Source organism: Urocitellus parryii, chromosome 9 (genome assembly GCF_045843805.1).
Source record: "Urocitellus parryii isolate mUroPar1 chromosome 9, mUroPar1.hap1, whole genome shotgun sequence".
Lineage (NCBI taxonomy): Eukaryota > Metazoa > Chordata > Mammalia > Rodentia > Sciuridae > Urocitellus > Urocitellus parryii.
The window spans coordinates 12345179-12364937 of NC_135539.1; the positions used below are offsets into that span (position 1 = coordinate 12345179).

At 58.2% G+C, this 19759-nt stretch overlaps 1 protein-coding gene across 3 annotated transcripts in view; it reads left to right on the forward strand.

Moving 5' to 3' along the window:
- The window catches only part of Xylt1 (xylosyltransferase 1), a 231645-nt gene that overhangs the window by 160931 nt on the left and 50955 nt on the right, over positions 1-19759 (forward strand). For all 3 annotated transcript variants that reach the window (XM_026402456.2, XM_077802356.1, XM_077802357.1), the window contains exons 4-5: positions 8330-8502; positions 9917-10119. In XM_026402456.2, coding sequence (XP_026258241.2) covers positions 8330-8502; positions 9917-10119 — 376 coding nt within the window. The remainder of the gene's footprint in view (positions 1-8329; positions 8503-9916; positions 10120-19759) is intronic.

The window sequence follows — 19759 nt, forward strand, 5'->3', positions numbered from 1 at the left end:
CCCCCAAAACCCTCCTGGGACTCACTGTGAGTGGGGAACCCTGAGCCAGGAAAAACCAAGACCTGGGTCTTTGCATCCTTCCGTGACGTCTGGGCTGCACGGGCATCTCTGGGCGCCGGCCTTCACGGTTCTCGTTTGATTAACACGCGGGGCACATCCTGGCTGGAAGAAGCGCAGAGTCTAATTAAGCCCCTTGCCCCCGCTTCACGACTGTGCTGCATCTGCCTCCACCTGCCCTGCTGATTTGACTGCAGTAGACCCACCTCTTTTTTTTTTTTTGCACATAGTAAATGTTCTTTTAAAAAGCAATTTTGCATCATGGCCATAAGTGGGCATCTTACTGTCCCTTCCTCTGAAGAGTGAACAGCAGTGGTCAGGGGCAGCCGGGCTCTCCTGTGGCCCGCCAGAGAGGCCAGGCCGGGTGCAGAGGTCTCCGGGAGTTCGGGAAGCAGGCGTGTTCGCATCCGCCTGAGACTTCACAGGATGGAGGAGTTGAAGGAGAGCAGAGAAGGGACCCATCCATCCAGTGCTGCTCCATGTCCGCCCCCCGGCACCACGTGACTCTTGGAGGTAGCTGTGGCATTGCACTGAAGGTCAGGAGCTGTGAAGTCCTCGAGGTCAGGTCACGGGCTGCCACCCCCCACGCCAACAGCTTACAAGGCTCAGTGTGACCTGCGTCTCATCACGGTTGAGCCCCGTCCCCCAACCCCACTATAGCCCCCCCCCGCCCCCGGTCCTTGCTGCATGGCTTGCAGGTGACCGCATGAGAGGCAAAGCCACCTGCTAAAATGAATGGCGGGTCCAGGATTCCGACCCAGACTGAGCGGCAAGGAGCGGCTGTGTTGGGAAGCACACCACAGGACCCGGAATTTTAATTTTGTGTGAGTGCAGACAGTGACGCTGTGACCCAGCAAAGCCACGCCTGGGTGTCTTCTCCAAAGAGTGGAAATCAGGGACTCGAATAGGCGTCTGCACACCCAGGCTGCTAGCACACTGTTCCCAAGGGCCCGACGCCGGGAGCCACCAAGTGCGTTTGAAAACCAAACAGATGGGCAGGCCGCGGGCTGTCCACCCTGGGAGCGTCACTCAGCGTTGGACAGGAAGGGGGTTCTGACGCGGGCCACACTGTGGATCAGCCTTGGGGACCCGAGACGTAGTGAATAAGGCAGCAGGTTCCTCTCCAAGAGATCCCTAGGGCGCTCAAGTCCTGGGAAGGGAGATGGCGATGGCGGGGTCTTGGGAGGGAGACGCGGGGGGTGCGGGGGGGGGGGGTACAGTCTCGGTTTTGCAAGATGAAGAATGTCTTCAGATCCCTGGTGCTGGTCGCCCAACCCGGAAATGTGCTCCGTGCACTGAAAATGGTCAAGATGGTGAATTCTACCTTAGAGAGCTTTTAGCACAATTTAAAGTTAAAAAGAGGTGCCGGCTGGGGGCGGTGTGGCAGGGAAGGAGGGAGGGGAGCGGCTTCCCTGGGGAGGGCGTTTCTCCTCAGACCCTCACAGCTGGGTTTTGGGTCCCCTCTGGACTCAGGACCCCACCGGCCACCCCCCCTCTCGTTGGCTCCATTCCCGTTCCCAGGGCTGGAGGGGACTCGGCTGCAGGAGGTGATGGACAGTGGTGTGCAGGGCGCCCTGGGCCGTCGCTGGCTCCTCTGCTGAGGGCTTGGTGCTGCTGAGCACAGGTCCTCAGGCCGCCCCAAGGCCTCCAGGGCAAGGGCCCAGCCCCCAGCAGGTTGGCCGGTGCAGAGGAGCGGCCACGTGCTGCGCCGCGCTCACCCGAGCCTTGCGCAGGGGCCTCCAGGGCCCACACGTGGCCGGAGCTGTCTGCCCGAATCCATCCATCAGAAATCACTCAGCCGGGCTGCCCCCTGGAGCTCGGCTCTGCGCCAGGCCTGGGGCCGAGACAGAGTCCTGCAGGAGGTAAGAGCGCGGCCCTGCCCAGAGGGAGCCAGGGGACAGCTACCAGCAAAGCCCCGACTCCCTCCATGAGGCGCTGCCGACCCCTCCATCAGGTTAGACTCCCAGACTGTCCTGAAATTTCCAGAAATCTCTGGAAACGTCGTCTCCCTGGTTGGGTAAACTAAACCGGGCAGACCAAGCATTGGTCTCCTGCTGGCCCTCACTCTTGGGAGTGCCTTCTTGTCGCTCAGCACCCCGAGGTCCTGGAGACCTCCCTGGGAGGGTGGCACCTGCCTCTGGACCTTGGGATGACTAAATGACAGTCACCTGGGTGGTGCCTGGGACATGCCAGCGCTGAATCTGCATCCCCGTGGCTGCTGGGCTGTGGCTCTGCAGGACCCAGGAGATGACTTGCAGGGGCCCCAGGGTGGGTCTTCGTCACGCGGGCTCTGAGCACACCCTGCGCCTGTGAGAGCGGGGTGCTGCCTTCCAGGCACCTCAGTTTAGTCCCCCAAAACCTGCACTGACATTTCCCAGGGGAGCCGGGCGCAGGGGCACATGCCCATCATCCCAGCAGCTCGGGAGGCCGAGGCAGGAGGATCGTGAGTTCCAAGCCAGCCTCAGCAACAGCGAGGCCCTAAGCAACTCAGGGAGACCCTGTCCCTAAATAAAATACAAAATAAGGCTGGGGATGGGGCTCAGGGGTCAAGAGCCCCTGAGTTCAATCCCTGGTACCCGCCCCCCAGAAAAGAAAGAGATTTCCCAGGGAAAAAAGCCGTCCAAGCCAACAGCACCTAGAGCCCCCGGAAGCCTCCTCCTCAGGGTGGCCACCTCTTCCTACCTGCAAGGTCCCTGCTGCCAGGTGGAACTGTCCCCCAGGGAGTACCCCCCAGGGCCCCACGGGGTCGGGGACAGACGGTTCATCCCCCTGGGGAGGTGAAGATGGACCATACTGGGGGGGTCTCCCCAAGGCCCCCCCCAGCTGTGCACCCTGTGCCCGGGGCCCCCACTGTCTTCAGCTGCTGATGCCCACAACCTCGTTCCTGCTCCTCTCCACCCCAGACCCACCGCCCCTCTTGTTTGGAAGCAAATCAGAAAGCTCCCCTGGCAGCCGCGGAAGGAGCGCTTGGGAGTATAACCCGAGTCCAGGGCTGGGCTGGGGTCAGTGTCCGGTCAAGGGGCCACTCGCTAAGGAGAGAAATTCAGTGGTGGGTGTTCACCTACGAGCAGCAGGTGACAGCGTGTGCGCCAGAGCTGGGTCTGTTGGAGAGATCACACCCTGGTCACCCTGGTCACCCTGGTGGGCAGCCCAAGAGAAAGGAGTTGACGATAGGATCACTTTCTGGGCATGCAGTCTGTGCCGGGCGCTGCGCTCAGTCCTGACGTTAAAGTCCACGTGAGGCGGTTTCTGTGGTCACGTGGACCCATTTTACAGATGAGAAGGCTTGGAGACACGGCTGGACCAGGCTGAGCCCACGTGACCGGCCTGGCCAGAGACCAGGCTGCCCTTGCTCTTCCTCCTAGATGCCATCCTGCATCCCAGTGCCAGTGGAGTAGACCCCCTTATCCTCAGGTCCCCACACACCCCGGGGTGCCGGAAACCACAGGTGTCACCAGACCCTGTGTCTGTGCCGTGCATCCCTCCTTGTCCAGGGACCTGCCGTGGACGGTCAAGACCGTCATATAAAATGGCCTGGTGTTTGCACAGAAGCGACGCGCACCTTCCCGCAGACTTTAAATCATCTCCTCCTTATTCACGACCCGGAATACAACGTCAGTGCCATGTCCGTGGCTCTTACACTCCATAGTTCAGGGGATGACACGTGTTCAGCAGAGAACCAACCTTTTTTTTTGGGTGTGTGAACCGGGGCGACTTTACCATGGAGCTACATCCCCAGGTTTTTCGCTGTTGATGTTATTTTTTATTTCGAGACAGGATCTCACTAAGTTGTTGAGGCTGTCCTTGAACTTGCAATCCTCCTGCCTCAGCCTCCACCGTTGCCGCTGCACCCAGTACAGACGCAATTTAAAAAGAAAGATGTTTTCAATCCACAGTTGGTTGAATCCGCGCTGTAGAAGCCACAGAATCGGAGGGGAGCTCGGTGTGTCCTTCTCCACCTACCAACCTACGTCTGGTAGCATTTAATTTATAAACCAGGCCCAGGAAGAGACGAACAACCACAGCGGATAATAAAAGAGAGAGGTTGTAATAGCATATTGCAGCAAGATATATATCATATGTTTATTTCTGGAACTTTCCATCTATTATTCTGGGTGACGACAACCTCAGAAAGCAGTGCTGCAGATGAGGGGGAGGGTGATCCACACTTGGCCCCTCGACCTTGGCAAAGCACCTCCACCTCCACCATCTCTTTGGAGCCCGAGGATCACGTGGTCCCTACTTAATGCACAACGCCACCGAGAACCAGAGTCGGGCACGGGGCTGAGCGTGGCGGGGCTGGTCACCGGGGAGCGCGCCGCGGCTCCCGTCCGCAGCCTTCACACCTGCGCTGCCAAAATGCATTTGATATTCTCCCCCATAAACCTGGCTTTTTAACATTCGTCTGAAGTCAGCTTCTCGCTGCTGTGACCGTCCTGATTTTCCCACTTATTTTCTGACTTTTTATTTTTTAAGCCACCGGGATCTGATTCCACTGTCAAGTTCACGGTTCTTTTCTAGGAGCCGGGCGGTGCTTGGGTTTCATCCTTCAGAGAGTCCCGTGTCTGAAGACCCCGCAGCTCTGACTCGAGGGCATGGCTACCTACCATCATCCACCCTGCAGCTGGGGTCAGTCCCAGGGGCAGATTTTCCTGTTTATAGGATGGGGACAGTTGGGTGGAGCGCAGGGACCCGTGACAGGGTTCCAGGACCCCAGAGTCGCTGCAGCCTGTGCTCAGCCACTTTCTGGGGTCGGCCCTGAGCCTCACAGTAGGGAGGTCCTGGCTCCCTCCCGTGGGGTCTGGATGTGCGTGAACCACGCAGCTGGTGCTCAGCCCACGACACAGAACTCTGGGGTTTCTCGTTCCCTTTTTCTTTGCAACTGTCTGCTACGAGGACCACTTTCTTTTTTCTTTTGTAGCTGTAGAGGCACAGAATGCCTTTATTTTATTTGTTTATTTTTATGTGGCCCTGAGGATGGAACCCAGGGCCTCGCATGCCAGGCGAGCGCTCTGCCACTGAGCCCCAGCCCCAGCCCCAACGATGGCTTTATTGAAGCAGAAGCAGCTGTTGCGTCTCTAGGGTGGTCTTTGATAGCCCAGTGCCCCCTCCTCTGCTCCCGAAGGAAAGCACCCGTGTGTCTGTCTGTCTGGCTGCGACTCTGCTCTCTAACCGCTGCAGCGAGCCGTGAAGGGCTCTTCCCCACGCCAGTGTCCAGGCGCAGAGCCCCCAAGCCTGCCCTGACTCTGCTCCAGCAGAGGGCGGGTGGAAACCCAGGGTGGCTGGGACTGGGTGACACCGGGCTTCTGCTCCCACCTCTGTCCCCACCGTGCGGCCTGGGAAACGGGTCACCCTCTCCAGGCCTTGAAGGACAATAACGCACTCTTCCCAGCGCCCAATAATGATGGACGCTCAAACCACGATCGCCCCCACCATAGCGGGGATACACGCCAAACCCTCCGAAATCACCAGCTCCGGGCTGGGGACGCAGCTCCGTGGGTAGAGGGCTTGCCTGACATGCACAAGACCTTGGGTTCAATCCCAGGCACCACAAAAAAGAGAAAAGAAAAAATCAGTTTCTCTGGACCAGAGAAGCCACTGTTTTTCAAAATGCATTCATTTATTCATTCATTCATTCACTCATTCATTCATTTATTCACTCATTCATTCACTCATTTATTCACTCATTCATTCACTCATTCATTCATTCACTCATTCATTCACTCATTCACTCATTCATTCACTCATTCATTCATTCATTCACTCATTCATTCACTCACTCATTCATTCACTCATTCATTCATTCATTCACTCATTCACTCACTCATTCATTCACTCATTCATTCACTCATTCATTCATTCACTCATTCATTCACTCACTCATTCATTCACTCATTCATTCACTCATTCATTCATTCACTCATTCATTCACTCACTCATTCATTCACTCATTCATTCATTCACTCATTCATTCACTCATTCATTCACTCATTCACTCATTCATTCATTCACTCATTCATTCATTCACTCATTCATTCACTCATTCATTCAGCAACGTGGCAAGAGCCATCGGAGGCTGGAAGGCAGGGAAGGGTCTATCTCCCAAGCCTTGACTGGGTGACAGTGGGTGGCATGACAGGGGGTAGGTGTCTCGTTGGAGGGGTACTTGGATGGTGCTGTGTTTGGATGGCTAGGTGGTTGGATCAGACGGATGGGTGGGTGGGTGGATGATGGATGGACAGATCGATGAATGGGTGGACAGAAGAATAAATGGGTGGGTAGATGCATGGGTAGGTGGATGGATGGATGAATGTTTGGATGGACAGACGGATGAACGGGTAGATGGAGGGTAGATAGATGCATGGGCGGTGGATGGAAGGACAGACGGGTGGATAGCTGAAAATGTAGCTTCAGTGGTCACCTCACCTCGACAGCCTCCCATCAAATAGAAAAAGTCCCCTCCGGTACCGGTGACAGTCCTTGGATGCATGCCTGCTCCCTGCAGTAACTAACTCAGGAGGCGTTTCAGGACCAAGCATCGCGGTCAGGACCCTTCCTTCCGTGCCCTGGGTTGGACCACGTCCTGTGTCAGTGGTTCGGGGAGTGGCCTTTGGAGTGAGACCTGGATTTGAATCTCGGCTTAACGAACTGAAGCAGGGCAACCTGCAGCAAACCCTTGGCCTCTCTCCGCTGTGGTTTCCTCACTTGAGAAAAGGGGTTAACGGCACCACCGTGCAAGGTCACCGTGCAAGGTCACCGTGAGGACATGGTGCTGGGGGCAGGTCAATGCTCTATGAAAGGTGCTGGGGTTTTACTGAGCCAGAATGTGCTCTGTACCTTCTGTTTTTGGACAAGAACCAGCTGTGTTCGAGTGTTGCATAGTTAATGGTCAACAGGTCTGAGATAGTCCCCAGTCTCTCAGAGATTTTGCTCCAGTGCTGTGTTCAGACAAAGAAGCAGATAAGCACCTTCAGATGGTGCTAAGGGCTGGGAGGAAAATGGAAGCAGGAGAGGAGAACAGCGTAAGGGACGGAGGCGGGAGTCCTCTTGGCGGGCTGTAAGCCAAAGTCAGGAAGGTGCAGCCAGGCAGAGATCTGGGGACAGGGACTTCTAGGCAGCAAGAAGGGCTGTGAAAAGGTCCTGAGGCAGAATGAGCTTGCCCAAGGAAAGGCGGGTAGACGAGGTGGCAAGGTGGGAAGTGGGACTGGTCAGGGCAGAGAGGTCCGAGGAGGGACGTCAGCCAGGCCTCCCGGGCAGCCGGACCTGGACGTTATCCACGTTAATGTCATCCTGTGGTCGGGAACATGGAAGGACCCGTGTTCATTTAGTGGTCATTCAGTTTTCTGTCGGCAGCTGACGGGCTCTGGAGTTCTTGACCTCGGTCGGGCTCCCCGGTCCATGTTCTTTGCATTCCTAGTTGGTCTTCTGGGACAACCCGTGTCGGTTTTCTTCCGGCAAGTTCTCTCCATGTCGGGACAGAAAGGCTCTTGGGATCTTGCAGTTTGGTGGGCCACAGAGAGCCACCCTCCCCGATCTCACAGTTCCAGCCTGAGTGTGGCGGGCTCTGGTTGAGCGCTGTCCTGGTTGGCCCTCGTGTCCCCCTGAACCGGGCTCTGGCCTGGGGGAAGCCGCGTTGTGATGGGCTGGTCCTGCCTGGTGTTTGGTGGCTCCTCTGCATCCACCTGGACCGCGCGTGGCGGGGAGGGGGCCGTGCCTCCAGCAGCTCCAGGTGACCGCGCTTCAGGATGCGAGATGAACGCGGCCGTCATCGCGCTCCAGGTGAACAGGATGGTACTGTGTGCTTCGAGGGGGTGCAGAGGGTCCGTCTCAGGTTATCTGTTCCCACCACAATTTGAAGGGCACCAGGAAACATACCAGGTGCTGTGAGGAGAAGAAAGGACAATGGATTCCAGCCAGAGAAAACCGGCTCCCGTGTTGGGGTTCCTAACCCAGAGGAGACGCAGCTCCCCCTGGGTTCAAAGCCCCCTCCCCGAGCTCGACTCCCTGCCTCATGTCACGGCTATCGGTGTCCCCGTCTCCATCCGTCTTTTTCAGGCTGCTTGGGAGTGGAAAGTGGGTCGTCAGCACCGGGCTCTCCTACCCCACTGGGGCCTGGACCTGCTTGGCCGAGTTGAATCAAGTCCCAGGGTCCAAAGTGAATGTGCCCTGGGAAGAGTCCCCAGAAAGGAACAAAGAAAAAGAATCAGGGAAGCTCCCTGCTCCCCCGTGGAGGCTGAGCCTCACCTCACCTGTGGTCTCGGGTTTTCCCCAGGCAAAGCCACCAAGAACGTTCAGTGGGACGAAGACTCCGTGGAGTACCTGCCAGCCAACCCCGTCAGGATCGCCTTCGTCCTGGTGGTCCACGGCCGAGCCTCCCGGCAGCTGCAGCGCATGTTCAAGGCCATCTACCACAAGGACCACTTCTACTACATCCACGTGGATAAGGTGAGGAGCCGCTTCCCCTTTCCACCGTGCTGGGCTTCCTCTGCAGTCTGTCTGTCCCTCTCTGATCGCTCCTCTCACAAGTCCTGGTTAAGGCGCAGAGGCTGACCAGCATGTGGTTTCAGAGTTACCAGCTAAGGCTTCTGACTTTCTCCATAAACATTATTTTTCTATCTTTCTTTTTGTTTATTTTTATTTTGGCAGTGGGTACCAGGAATTGAACTCAGGGGCTCTTAACCACCGAGCCCCATCCCCAGCCCTATTTTGTAGTTTTACTTAGAGACAGGGTCTCACTGAGTTGCTTAGCGCCTCGCTGTTGCTGAGGCTGGCTTTGAACTCGTGATCCTCCTGCCTCAGCCTCCCGAGCTGCTGAAATGACAGACGTGCGCCCCCACACCCAGCTGTTTTTTACTCTTGATTGACACATGATGATTACACAGATTGATGGGGTGTCGTATGACATGTCAACGTATGCATACGTGCTGTACCCAGCCTGTTCCGAGTAATGAACATATCTGTGGCCTGAAATGCCTGTCATTTCTCTGGGGGTGGTGACATCATTCAGGGTCTTCTATGTTTCTTGATAGTTTTTCGTTGTCAGTGGACCTTTATTTTATTTATTTATATGTGATGCTGAGAATTGAACCCAGGGCCTCACACATGCTAGACAGGGGCTCTACCCCTGAGCCCCAGCCCCAGCCCCATCTCTTCTACTATTTTTTTTGAAATGGATGCTGGGTCGCCTCCTCCTCCAGTTCAGCTCTGTGGTCCTCCTACCTCTTCTCCTGCCCAGCGCCTCCCCCTGCCTCGCAGACCTGGTAGCCAGAGTGGGCTCACCTTTTCTAGAAAAGTCCGGGTCATGAATAATTCTGGCTTTGTGACCCACACGCTCTGTGCCTCAGCCGCCGGGCTCTGCCCTGGTGGCGGGAAAGCAGCCACAGAAAACATGTGGACAAATGGGCGTGGCCATGTGCCGATAAAGCTTTATTGACAAAGCCGGTGGGCCACGTGCTCACTGGGAGCTCTCCTGCCCCGGGAGTTTCCGTTGGCGGCAGATGAGGCCAGATGGCAAAGGGGCGGTTTCAGGGCCAAGATCTGCTCCTAGCAGAGCAGGGAGAGGGTGACGGAGGGCCACCGTGGGCAGGACGGGTGCAGACTCCGTGCGAGTCACATGTACCAACGAAGAGCCCCAGACCCTGCCAGCCCAGGGCTCGAGGCCAAATTTCCAGTGAATAGAAGGGCAGAGAGGTGCAGGGAGACCCCGGCCGGGGTCGGTGGCTTGGCCGAGTCTCCTGCGTCCAGACACCAGGGGCCGGCCGGGAGGGAGGAGCAGAGCGGGCCTGGGCGGGGGTGCCCAGCCTGCCTGGCGTCGGTCCTTCCTGGGCTGCTGAATGTCCCCTTTCTCTCCTGGGCCAAGCGCTCTAACTACCTGCACCGGCAAGTGCTGCAGTTCGCCGGGCAGTACGGCAACGTCCGCGTCACCCCCTGGAGGATGGCCACCATCTGGGGCGGAGCCAGCCTCCTGGCCACCTACCTGCAGAGCATGCGGGACCTGCTGGAGATGACCGACTGGCCCTGGGACTTCTTCATCAACCTCAGCGCGGCCGACTACCCCATCAGGTAAGGCGGCCGGTGGCCCCGGGGCTGGCCTGGTCTGGTGTCCTGCTTCCTCTTTCTCCCCGTCTCCCCAGGACACTGAGAAGCACGGGCAGTCTGCTTCCTGTCCAGGGAGACACGCCATGGGCCTCCCGCGCTCTCCCTGAGGTCCCCACCCTGGTGCAGGCTGGACCTGAGGGCCCTGGGCACTTCTTCCCTCACTGGGACCAGAGAGAAGTTCTGAGCACACGGTCCTCCCAGCTCTGTCCCAGGCTGTCCCTGTGCTCCAAAGACACAGAGACCCCTGCCCGCGGGGGGCTTCCATTCCAGCCAAGACCAACCAGAGAAGTCGACCATAGGTAGGATGACCCCACGCTGAGGTCCAGTTTGTTGGAAAGATGAAGCAGAGAACAGAGGCAGGGCGGGCGGGATTGCCATGGAGCAGCCAGGCTTGTCCCCAGATGAGAAGGAGTGAGTCCCGCCAAGGGGGAGAGTGGCCCAGGTGACGGGCGGGGAGGGCTGAGTCCTGGGGGGGGACCGTGCCTGGGGTGTGCCCGGGACAGCAGGGCTGAGGGGCCATAACTCGGCGAGCGAGGGCCAGGGTGACAGGAGACACGCGGTCAGAGACACTGGGGCTTGGTCATGGAGGGTCTGGAAATCGTGGTCAGTCCAAGCAAGATGGACGCCACCGTGAGCTTGGGGCAGAGGAAGGACAAGGTCAGACTTTGTGTTGAGTTGCAAGTGGGGGGGAGAAGGCGTCGGCTGCGGGGTCCCTGCAGCATCACAGATGGTGGGTGTCCTCGGGCTGCATGAGGCCCACGGGTGGGTCCGTGGGGCCCCCACCGAATTTTCACAGATGAGCTGACGGCCCCCACTGGCAGGCCCACCTGAAAGGACAGGTTCTGGCATCTCTGGAAGCGCTGTGCCCGCCACCCTCGGCTGACACAGTTACCTGGAGCTGGAGGTGCAGCCAGCAGCCCCAAGGTGCCGGCAGGAGGGCTGTCCCTTTGTGCATGTGGTGTTTGAAGGACATCATCAGCCAAGAAAACCTCCCTAGAGATCACGCAAGAAAACAGAGAAGCAAGACAATGAGCTGCACTTGCAATCAAGAAGGCGGCTCCCAGGCAGGCGCCGTGGGACACCTGTCAGCCCAGCGGCTCAGGAGGCTGAGGCAGGAGGATCACGGGTTCAGAGCCAGCCTCAGCCAAAGCGAGGCCCTGAGCAACTCAGTGAGACCCTGTCTCTAAATAAAATACACAATAGGGCTGGGGATGGGGCTCAGTGGTGGGTGTCCCTGAGTTCGGTCTCCTGTACCCCCCTCCACCCCCCCCCACACACACAAAGAAGAAAGCAGCTCTTTTCCTTGCGTGTTCTTGTTGACCAGGGCGCACAGGAAATGGATTGGGGGTGAGGGGGGCCTCCCTGCAACCCATGGCAACAGGGCACAGGATTCTGCCTTCCCTGGAGAATTGGGCAAAGGTGTCTAAAGAGAAACTTCATCAGGACAATTTTCAAACACACAACAGTGAGCAGCACCCCGTGAGCCTCACCCAGTTTCAGTGACCATCAGTCATGGCCAGCCGCTGGCCCAGGACTCTCGCCCCCTCTCCCAGGCCCAGGTTGCTGTTGAGTGAATCCGAGGCATCGTCCAGCGGCGTCTGTGAATATTTCACACACGCGTCACAGACAGGACTGTCTTTGAACACCACGTCAATAGGTCACTCCCGCCTGAAATGGGGGAGTCAGGATCCAGACGAGGAACAGGTATGAAGAAGACCTCGCTGCAGAGGTCACAGCGTGGTCCTCGGCTCCCTTCTCCGTACCTGGGCTCAGGGGCATCCATCACCTGCTGGGAGACTCCAGATGAGTGAGAGGGACGCACAATCTCTGGTCATTTTGGACAAGATACACCTGTTTCCTTTTGTTCATAGACTAATAGAGATAAAGGGAACAGGTTTAAATGTATTGCTGACCCATGTCTACCTACCACGAATTTTCATTTATTCAACATTTATTGAGCAACTACTTCGCCAAGCACCGTTTGGGAATTTAGTGAACAGAAACAGCTTCTACTTCTCCTCGGCCTCGTGGAGTCCTAGTTGGGAAGGTGGAATCATGAGAGAGACACCAGCAGGATGAACTAGGGCCCTAGAGAAGAAGAGGCCTGAGTAGAGAAAAGCTGGAGGAACATAAGCAGGAGACCAGAAAGACGTGGCCATGTTCAGCTTGAGCTGAGACCTGCAGAGGAACAGAGGCTGATTGACAGGGAAACAACAGAGATCATTCTAGACCAGGATTCCCCAGCCATGGCACTTCGGTTGTTCACTGATGGATAATTCTCTGTTGTGGGGCAGTCCTGTGCATTGTGGGGTGTTTGGCAACATCTCTGGTCTCTGCCCACTAGATGCCAAGAACACACCCTGCCCACTTGTGCAAACCACACATCTCGTGACATTGCTGAGTGTCCCCTGGGGCCCAAGTCGCCTCTAGCTGAGAGCCACCACTTCTGATGGAGTGATAGCCTGGGTGTGATGGGGGTCAGAGATGAGCTTGCTGCATTTGAGAAATTCAAAACACGGGTGGAGCCTCAGACGTTAAAAGTGAGGAGTCGGGTAGAGCGCACAGAGTGGAGGTTAGAACGTTCCTCTCCATCTTCTAGGAAAGGACTGAGTTCAGAAATGCCCCCCAAATGCTTCACACAGCCCCTAGTGTGACCGGTCCTTCCTTCAGCCCTCACAGCAAACTCGTCCTACAGATGGACAGACGGAGACCCAAGGTCATGGGGTGAGCTCATGGCACAGCAGGGATTAGAACCAGTTCTGTCTACGGCCACCTCGGCACGCTTTCTGCTTGAAGTCAATCTCTTGGCAAAGTCAGCAGCCTCAGACTGGCTGGCTGGTCCCCAGCTGCATATCAGACAGAAGGGACAGTCCAGGCCTTTGAGTTCATGGCTGGACAGGACAGTGGACACACTGCAGCAGCGGATGTCAAGGCAAGGTGGTGCACGGTGACTGTTGTCTCTGAGGATGAGGAGCCAGGGTCAAGGTTCCCACACTCCTCCTTCTCCAGACTTTCACTGGAAGCCTCAGAGGCCATGGCAGCCTGGGACCCGGGGCCTCATTCTGCCTGAGACCTGTGGAGGCCCCGTAGGTGGCGTGCGCACTGCTGCCCCCTAGAGGCGCTGTGTATAGGTAGGTGTGCGCACTGCTGCCCCCTAGAGGCGCTGTGTATAGGTAGGTGTGCGCACTGCTGCCCCCTAGAGGCGCTGTGTATAGGTAGGTGTGCGCACTGCTGCCCCCTAGGGGCGCTGGGTTGTGTTGCTTGGAAGTCGAGCCGGTAACCGAGGCCGCTTCAACTCAAGGGGAGCCCAGCTCTGCTCAGCGTCCACGACAAAGAGTGCCCAGACCCCACCCCAGACCGCTCTGCAGCTTGCACTGTGACCATGAGCAAGAGAACCCCATCGAGGTACCACCACGAAACACAGAGTGTCCGACCCTTGGAAGGTGCTCAGTACATGCCAACTGTTTACATCTAAGCTCCATCCAAAGTGGTGTCTCAGATCAGTGGATGAGATACCAGAAACCCTTGCCCAGACCATAGGTCCACCCTGCCTCGGGTCCACAGGGGACATTCCCCATGTTTACAACTTCTTTAGCTGGGCCTCGGTGGTCTGGCTGGCCCTGGCTGGCCCTCTCCCTGACCTCGCTGCCGTGGTGCCCACTGCCCATTCCACTCTCTTGCCATTCCGCCCGCCAGCCTCAGGGCCAGAGGCGCCTCCTGCACGCGGTGTTGCTGGTGCCTCTGGCCGCTGTTTTCGGGGAGCCGCCTGCACCAAAACATATGAAGTTTGCAGATGAATGACTTTATCCTGGGCCACTCGGCTAGGTTTCCAGCCCCATCTGCCGCTCCATCTGTGGCTTCCCATCCACTCCTTCCCCCATCCCAGGAGGGATGAGCAAACTTGGGCACCTTCGGGAAGGGGTGGGTGTGCCCAGGTCAGACCCCGAGGAGCTGGGGAGGGGGTCTCCAAGGGCAGAAGCAGCGAGGTGTCCACCCTGAGTGGCTCTGTGCTTGGACACCACCTTCCAGTGTCCCCCGCCCGGCCCTAACGGAGCGTCCAGCCTCTCCCTCTCGGGTGGTAGAGACCTGCGGGTCTACTGGTCCCTAGTCTCGGGTGGGCCCTGGACACAGAGAGCCTCGCTTCAGTCCCCTCTCCCACTGCCATGTGACCTGACAGAGGTGGCTGCCGTTTCCTGCATCTCAGTTTCTCCACCTTCGGTGCCGATCTCAAAAGACCGTCTGGAGGGTAAATGGACTATGGCCCGTCCTGCGTCCCTGGTGGCCGGATGTGCAGCAAGTGCTGGGTGAACGCTGGCCGGTCCTCTGGCAGTGGGCCGTGGGGGCCCCAAGGTGGGACCTCGTCATCCTGGATATCAGTGGCTCCCCCTCTTCCCTCCACAGAGTTTAAACAGAGGCCAAACGGCTCTTGAACCCACCTCCCGCTCCACGGTGGGAAAGGAGAGTTAGGCAGCGAGGACGGAAGGCCCCGGGGCCTCTGTGGTCAGGGAGGGTTATCCCGTATCTGGAAGGTTCTCGGGAAGCGTGTTGGAAGACCCCCGGCCTCGCCGCCCTGCTGTGGACGCTGCCCGGCCCAGGGAGGCTCTGACTGGAGCTGGTCACAGACGGGAGTTTCCAAACTCGAGGTCCTGGCTCCAGCGCCTGATGATCTGTTCAGTGTGTTCTGCTCTCAAAGGCGCCCACAGGAGGGAATGAGGCCAGATGCACTTGGCCCTGTTGGTTGGTCTGGACCCGCGCAGAGCGTCATTAGCTCAGCCCCATGACGTCATGGGCAGAGTCGGGTGACCGGGTGCGCACAGGGTGGTGACTTCCCTCAACTGACTGATCGCCTGCTCGGGACCGAATATACCATTGCAAAGGAGGCGGGTGCTCCGAAGGGGGGAAGGGAGCCCTGAGCCCTGGAAGTGAGTCTCACCTGGCTGGGGTGTGGGCGGCCTCCCCAAGGAGCAGCGTGGGACCTGGGGTGCCAGGAAAAGTGTTCCTGGAGGAGCAGGTACCATGGGCAAAGGCCTGGGGGCAGTAGGGGCCTTGGAGGATGTGGCTGCCTTCCTGCAGGTGAGACAGGTAAGCCCAGCCTCGCGGGGACTTTACATCCGTGCTGATGGTTGACGGTGAGCGTGAGGTTTTGTTTTGGGTTTTGTTTTGTTTGTTTGCTTTGGGGGGTGGGGCGGGTACCAGGGACTGAACTCAGGGGCACTCGACCACTGAGCCACATCCCCAGCCCTATTTTTGCATTTTATTTAGAGACAGGGTCTCACTGAGTTGTTCAGGGCCTTGCTTTTGCTGAGGCTGGCTTTGAACTCGCCATCCTCCTGCCTCAGTCTCCTGAGCCACTGGGATGACAGGCGTGTGCCCGGCTGAGCTGTGAGGTTTAAGAGCAAGTAATCTTATGGCATGACTGAGAGATCATTTGGGTGGTCATGGGAGAAAAGTTGGGCAGGGACCCAAATGGGAGGGAGAGGCCAGTCAGAGGGTGCGGCTCCTGCTGACCCGGAACCAGGCCCCGCTGTCCTCTTCCAGCCTGGCAAAGGCGGGCATCCCAGGAGCCACACCAAACTTGCAGAATCCATGCAGCCAGTCAGTCCTGGAGTCCCACACAGCCAGGCAGCCGCCGTCTGCTCAGGGACCGGAGCCCACAACTGTGCAGACAGCCTTGGTCAGGAGACGGCAGAGCCTTCCTGCAGGGGCCCAAGCAGCCCAGAACTTGGGCACCTGACCTGGCACGTTCCAGTGGTGATGCTGGCATCTCTCCCATGTGCAGTCTGTCCCCCACCCCCAGACCCGCCCTCGTCACCTCACCCAACCCTGCGAGGATGGCCTCTACCTGAGCGGTCAGTGTCCCCGAGTGGACACTGCCTGAGCCAGACCCTGGAAACAGTCCAGAGCTTCTGCCAGGCCACTTCCTGAGCATCTGCCAACTACAACAAAGGCCAGATCAAAACCAGGCTCCGCGGGGTTCTCCTCTCAGCCAGGGGACGCAGACACCTCGTGGGTGGCCAGAACCTCGACGCGAAGCTGCCCGCGGAGTTAAAATACATCCTGGAGGCCTGAAGACCACTCGCTGGTAAAGAGGGGGAGAGAGGGAGAGAGAGAGACAGACAGAGAGACAGAGAGATTCGTCACAGGGTTAGAGGAGCACAGCACTTCCCTGCCCCGATGGGCAGTAGTTAGCTTCAGCCACAGCCCAGGGTGGGAGGTCACATCTGAGACCAAAACCCAGGTCATGGGGCGCCACCACCTCTGCTTCCAAACCACCTCTGCATGGAGGCGCCCTCGATGCCCGCCCTCTCCCGAGACCCCAGGCCCCAGGGACGGAGCCATCCCGGAGAGCTCCCCCCAGATCCTGCGGGAGTCAGCAGGGTGCACCTGCTCCGGCCGCAGCAGCTCCGGGAACTGGAAAAACGCGCCGATAATTATGCTGTTAGCAGTTCTGTTTGCATCTTGTAAGAAAATAAACACATCCTCAGGCCTGGTGCTCCTCAGCCGGCAGCAGCTCCGGCTCCTGCTGAAGCGCACGTGGCTCTCTCCTGCCGGCTGTCCCCGGCCTCCTGAGCTCTGTGCCAGGTCAGGCGGCTCTGTAGGTCCCCCCAAGGCCAAGACTGACCCCGAACACCCGCGGGAAAAATGGAATCGGGCTGGAGTGGCCTTGAAATGCAGGGGGGAGCATCCAGGTCCCTCGGAGGGCCAGCCACGCGTGGTCCCCTGGGTGTAGAAGGCCATCCTGGCTCACAGAGGTCAGGAGGGAAGATTCTGGAAAAATACAGAGGAGTTCCCAAGATCAGTGTGAAAGGCCCAGAACAAAAGGCAGGCCCTCTTCACCCAAGGATGCCGCCATCTGCCTCCAAGGCCCCCGCCATGCTGTCTGCTGGCTTTGGATTCCTCCCTTTCGCGGGGGTCATGTTCTCTCTTGAGTCCTGTGTCCTGTGGTCCAGAGGGACATCAGACTCCAGAGGGCGGAGACAGCGCCTCAGCTTGTTCCTTAGCCCTCTTATTAACCGCGGCTCGCTGAGGTCCCCTGGGGAGGCGGGCAGCGTTCTAGACCTGAGCTGGCAGAGAGAACCTTCTGGAAATGGAGTGCAGTGCTCCATTTAGAAAGAATTCACTCACTTTTACCAGAAGAAGAGAGAGCCGGACGTGCCTCCACCCTCTGCCAAAGGTCCCACCAGATCCCGGGTTGACGATGGATGTTGAAAGTGTTTTCTTCCCTAATTCCTCGCTCCCCGGATGGCGCAGTCCCCTGTCCTCCTGGCCGCAGCTCCCTGGATGGGGGTGGGACATTTCCAGCCCAGGGCACCTTCCCCTCTGCTGCACGGAGCGTGTTTGCTGTGGGCCTTCTGATCCGTGGCTCTGCCACCCGCAGACGGGAGAGGGCTGGGGTGCACTGGGGCTCTGAGGGCCTCCTGGGAATCTGGACGGGAGCTCGGGGTGGTCCACACCCTAGAGCCTGATGCTTGCTGCCCGCCCGCACCTGTTTCCAGGTGCGCTCTGGAGAGGCAGCCAGCTCAGAGGTCCAGGGGGAAGGGAGTGTGTCCCTACCTTTCTGTAGGGATGATGGCAGGGATTTGGAAGAGCCCAAGGGACAGAGTTAAGGTGCAAACATTCTGTGTACAAACAGAAACTCTGGATTTTTGAAAAAAATCTTTATTTCCTCTCCCTTGCCGCATGCGCTGCCATGACCCAGCACGGTCAGTGGTCAGTAGTGGCCTCCACAGTAGATGCCTGGGAAGCCCCTAGGAGCTGCCACTCTCCAGGAGCACTTCATAGTGCCCAACACCCCTTGAGTCATTATCCAGCGTCACCCTGTGGCCGCCTCAGATGGTCGAACCTATCACTTCAGCCCATTTCACAGGTGAAGAAAACGAGGCTGAGAGAAGTGAAGGACTTCGCCGGGGTCTCAAAGCTGGTGGGGATCCGGGCTGGCGTTCAAACCCATGCATCCTTCTTCACTGTCGGGGGCACCTGAGTTCTCCAGCAGCAGCTCCCAGTGAACCTGCTGGATCATTCCAGAAAGAAGCTGTCCACCGTGGCCTCCCCATCGCAGTCCTTGGTTCTCCATCTGGATGAGAACCCAGGAGGCAAGAGCTGTCCAGCAACAAGAGAGGAGCAGGCATGCGTAGCCTGAGACCCGGCGTCCCCTAACCTGCAGCCAGTCGCTCAGATGACTTGCCCAAGGTCACCCAGCAGGACCGTGGCTGAGCCGGGATTTGAACACAGGCCCAGCTGCCCGCCGAGCTCCACGTTCTTTGCTCTGGGCCACCACCAGGTCACATAAGCAGCAGACTCCAGGGGGAAACACCCATCACAGGAGACCACCAACCCCACCACGTGGCCACCGCAGCCAGCCTGGGCCACGTCCAGATGGGCTCGTTCCCTCTCTGGCTGATGGGAGATGGCACTTGAATGAATGTGTTTGCTCTAAGCACAGACCTGGGGACCAGCTGTCCCACATTAACTGGAACAGCCACGCTTTCACGTTCCCTGCTGATCCTGCTCCCTGGGCATCCCGGACTCCCCAGGCCTCTCCCAGTAGGACTGGCCGATGGGATTCTCACTCATTTACATATTAGCCTCACACCTAAGGAGCAGTGAATGGAGGCCATTTCCCCAAAGACCTGGGATCGTTTCCAAGCAAAACCAAAACCGTGCGGGCACTTCTGCACCATGGATTCATTCCACCAGGGCGGGGACAAGCCACGCCACGTCAGCTCCACCTGGATTGGAAACGTCGCTGTGGACGGAACTGGGTCTCCCTAAGATCCACTAGGAGGGGGAGGGGGCAGCCTGGTCCTCGGGAGTTAGGAAAAGAAATGCCAACCATCTTCCCTCCTCTCTGTCATGCGAGGACCCAGCCAGAAGGTGACCATGTGGAAGAGGGCCTTCGCTAGCAAGCAAATTGACCAACACCTCCATCTTGACCCTCCGCCTCCGAGGTTATGAGAAAACTCTCTGTTGAGGCCGCCCAGCCTGCAGGACCTTGTTGGGGTCACCTGCAGGCCCTTGTTGGGGTCACCTGCAGGCCCTTGTTAGGGTCGCCTGGGCTGACAAATGGGCCTCCCCCACCCTCCCCCAGCTGCAGGCTCCTGAGACAAGGGAAGCTGAGCTTTCTGAGCCTTGGGTTCCTTGCCTGTCAGAGGGGCAGGACGACGGGAGCTGTCACTGAGCTGTACTGCTGTCTGTCCAGCGCTCCGACACCCAGCCGGACCAGCAGGGCAGCTCAGTCCTCTGCTCCCCGCCGTCTCCCCTCTCCCTCCCCCAGCACCAGGACCAGGATGCTCAGCCTGCCGCTGGGCACGAGAAGAGCTGGCCGAGTGACCTGAGCCATCTGGAGGATGACGATCATCGTGGTGGTGGGATCTGGAGACCCTGCGGGGTCATGCATTTTAGGCCAAAAGATAAAACCTTGGCCTGGACTTTTGGGGGTCAATTTCTTTACTCCCCACTTCTCATATTTATCCCTCCACACCCTGGAACTAATACTAAACACAGACAGAGGGCGTGGCTCTCAGGAAACCCGTGGCTATGGGCGTGGGGAGGGGACTGCAGGAGCTCAGCCATCTCATCGCTGCTGAGGCCCCGCCGTGGCCCC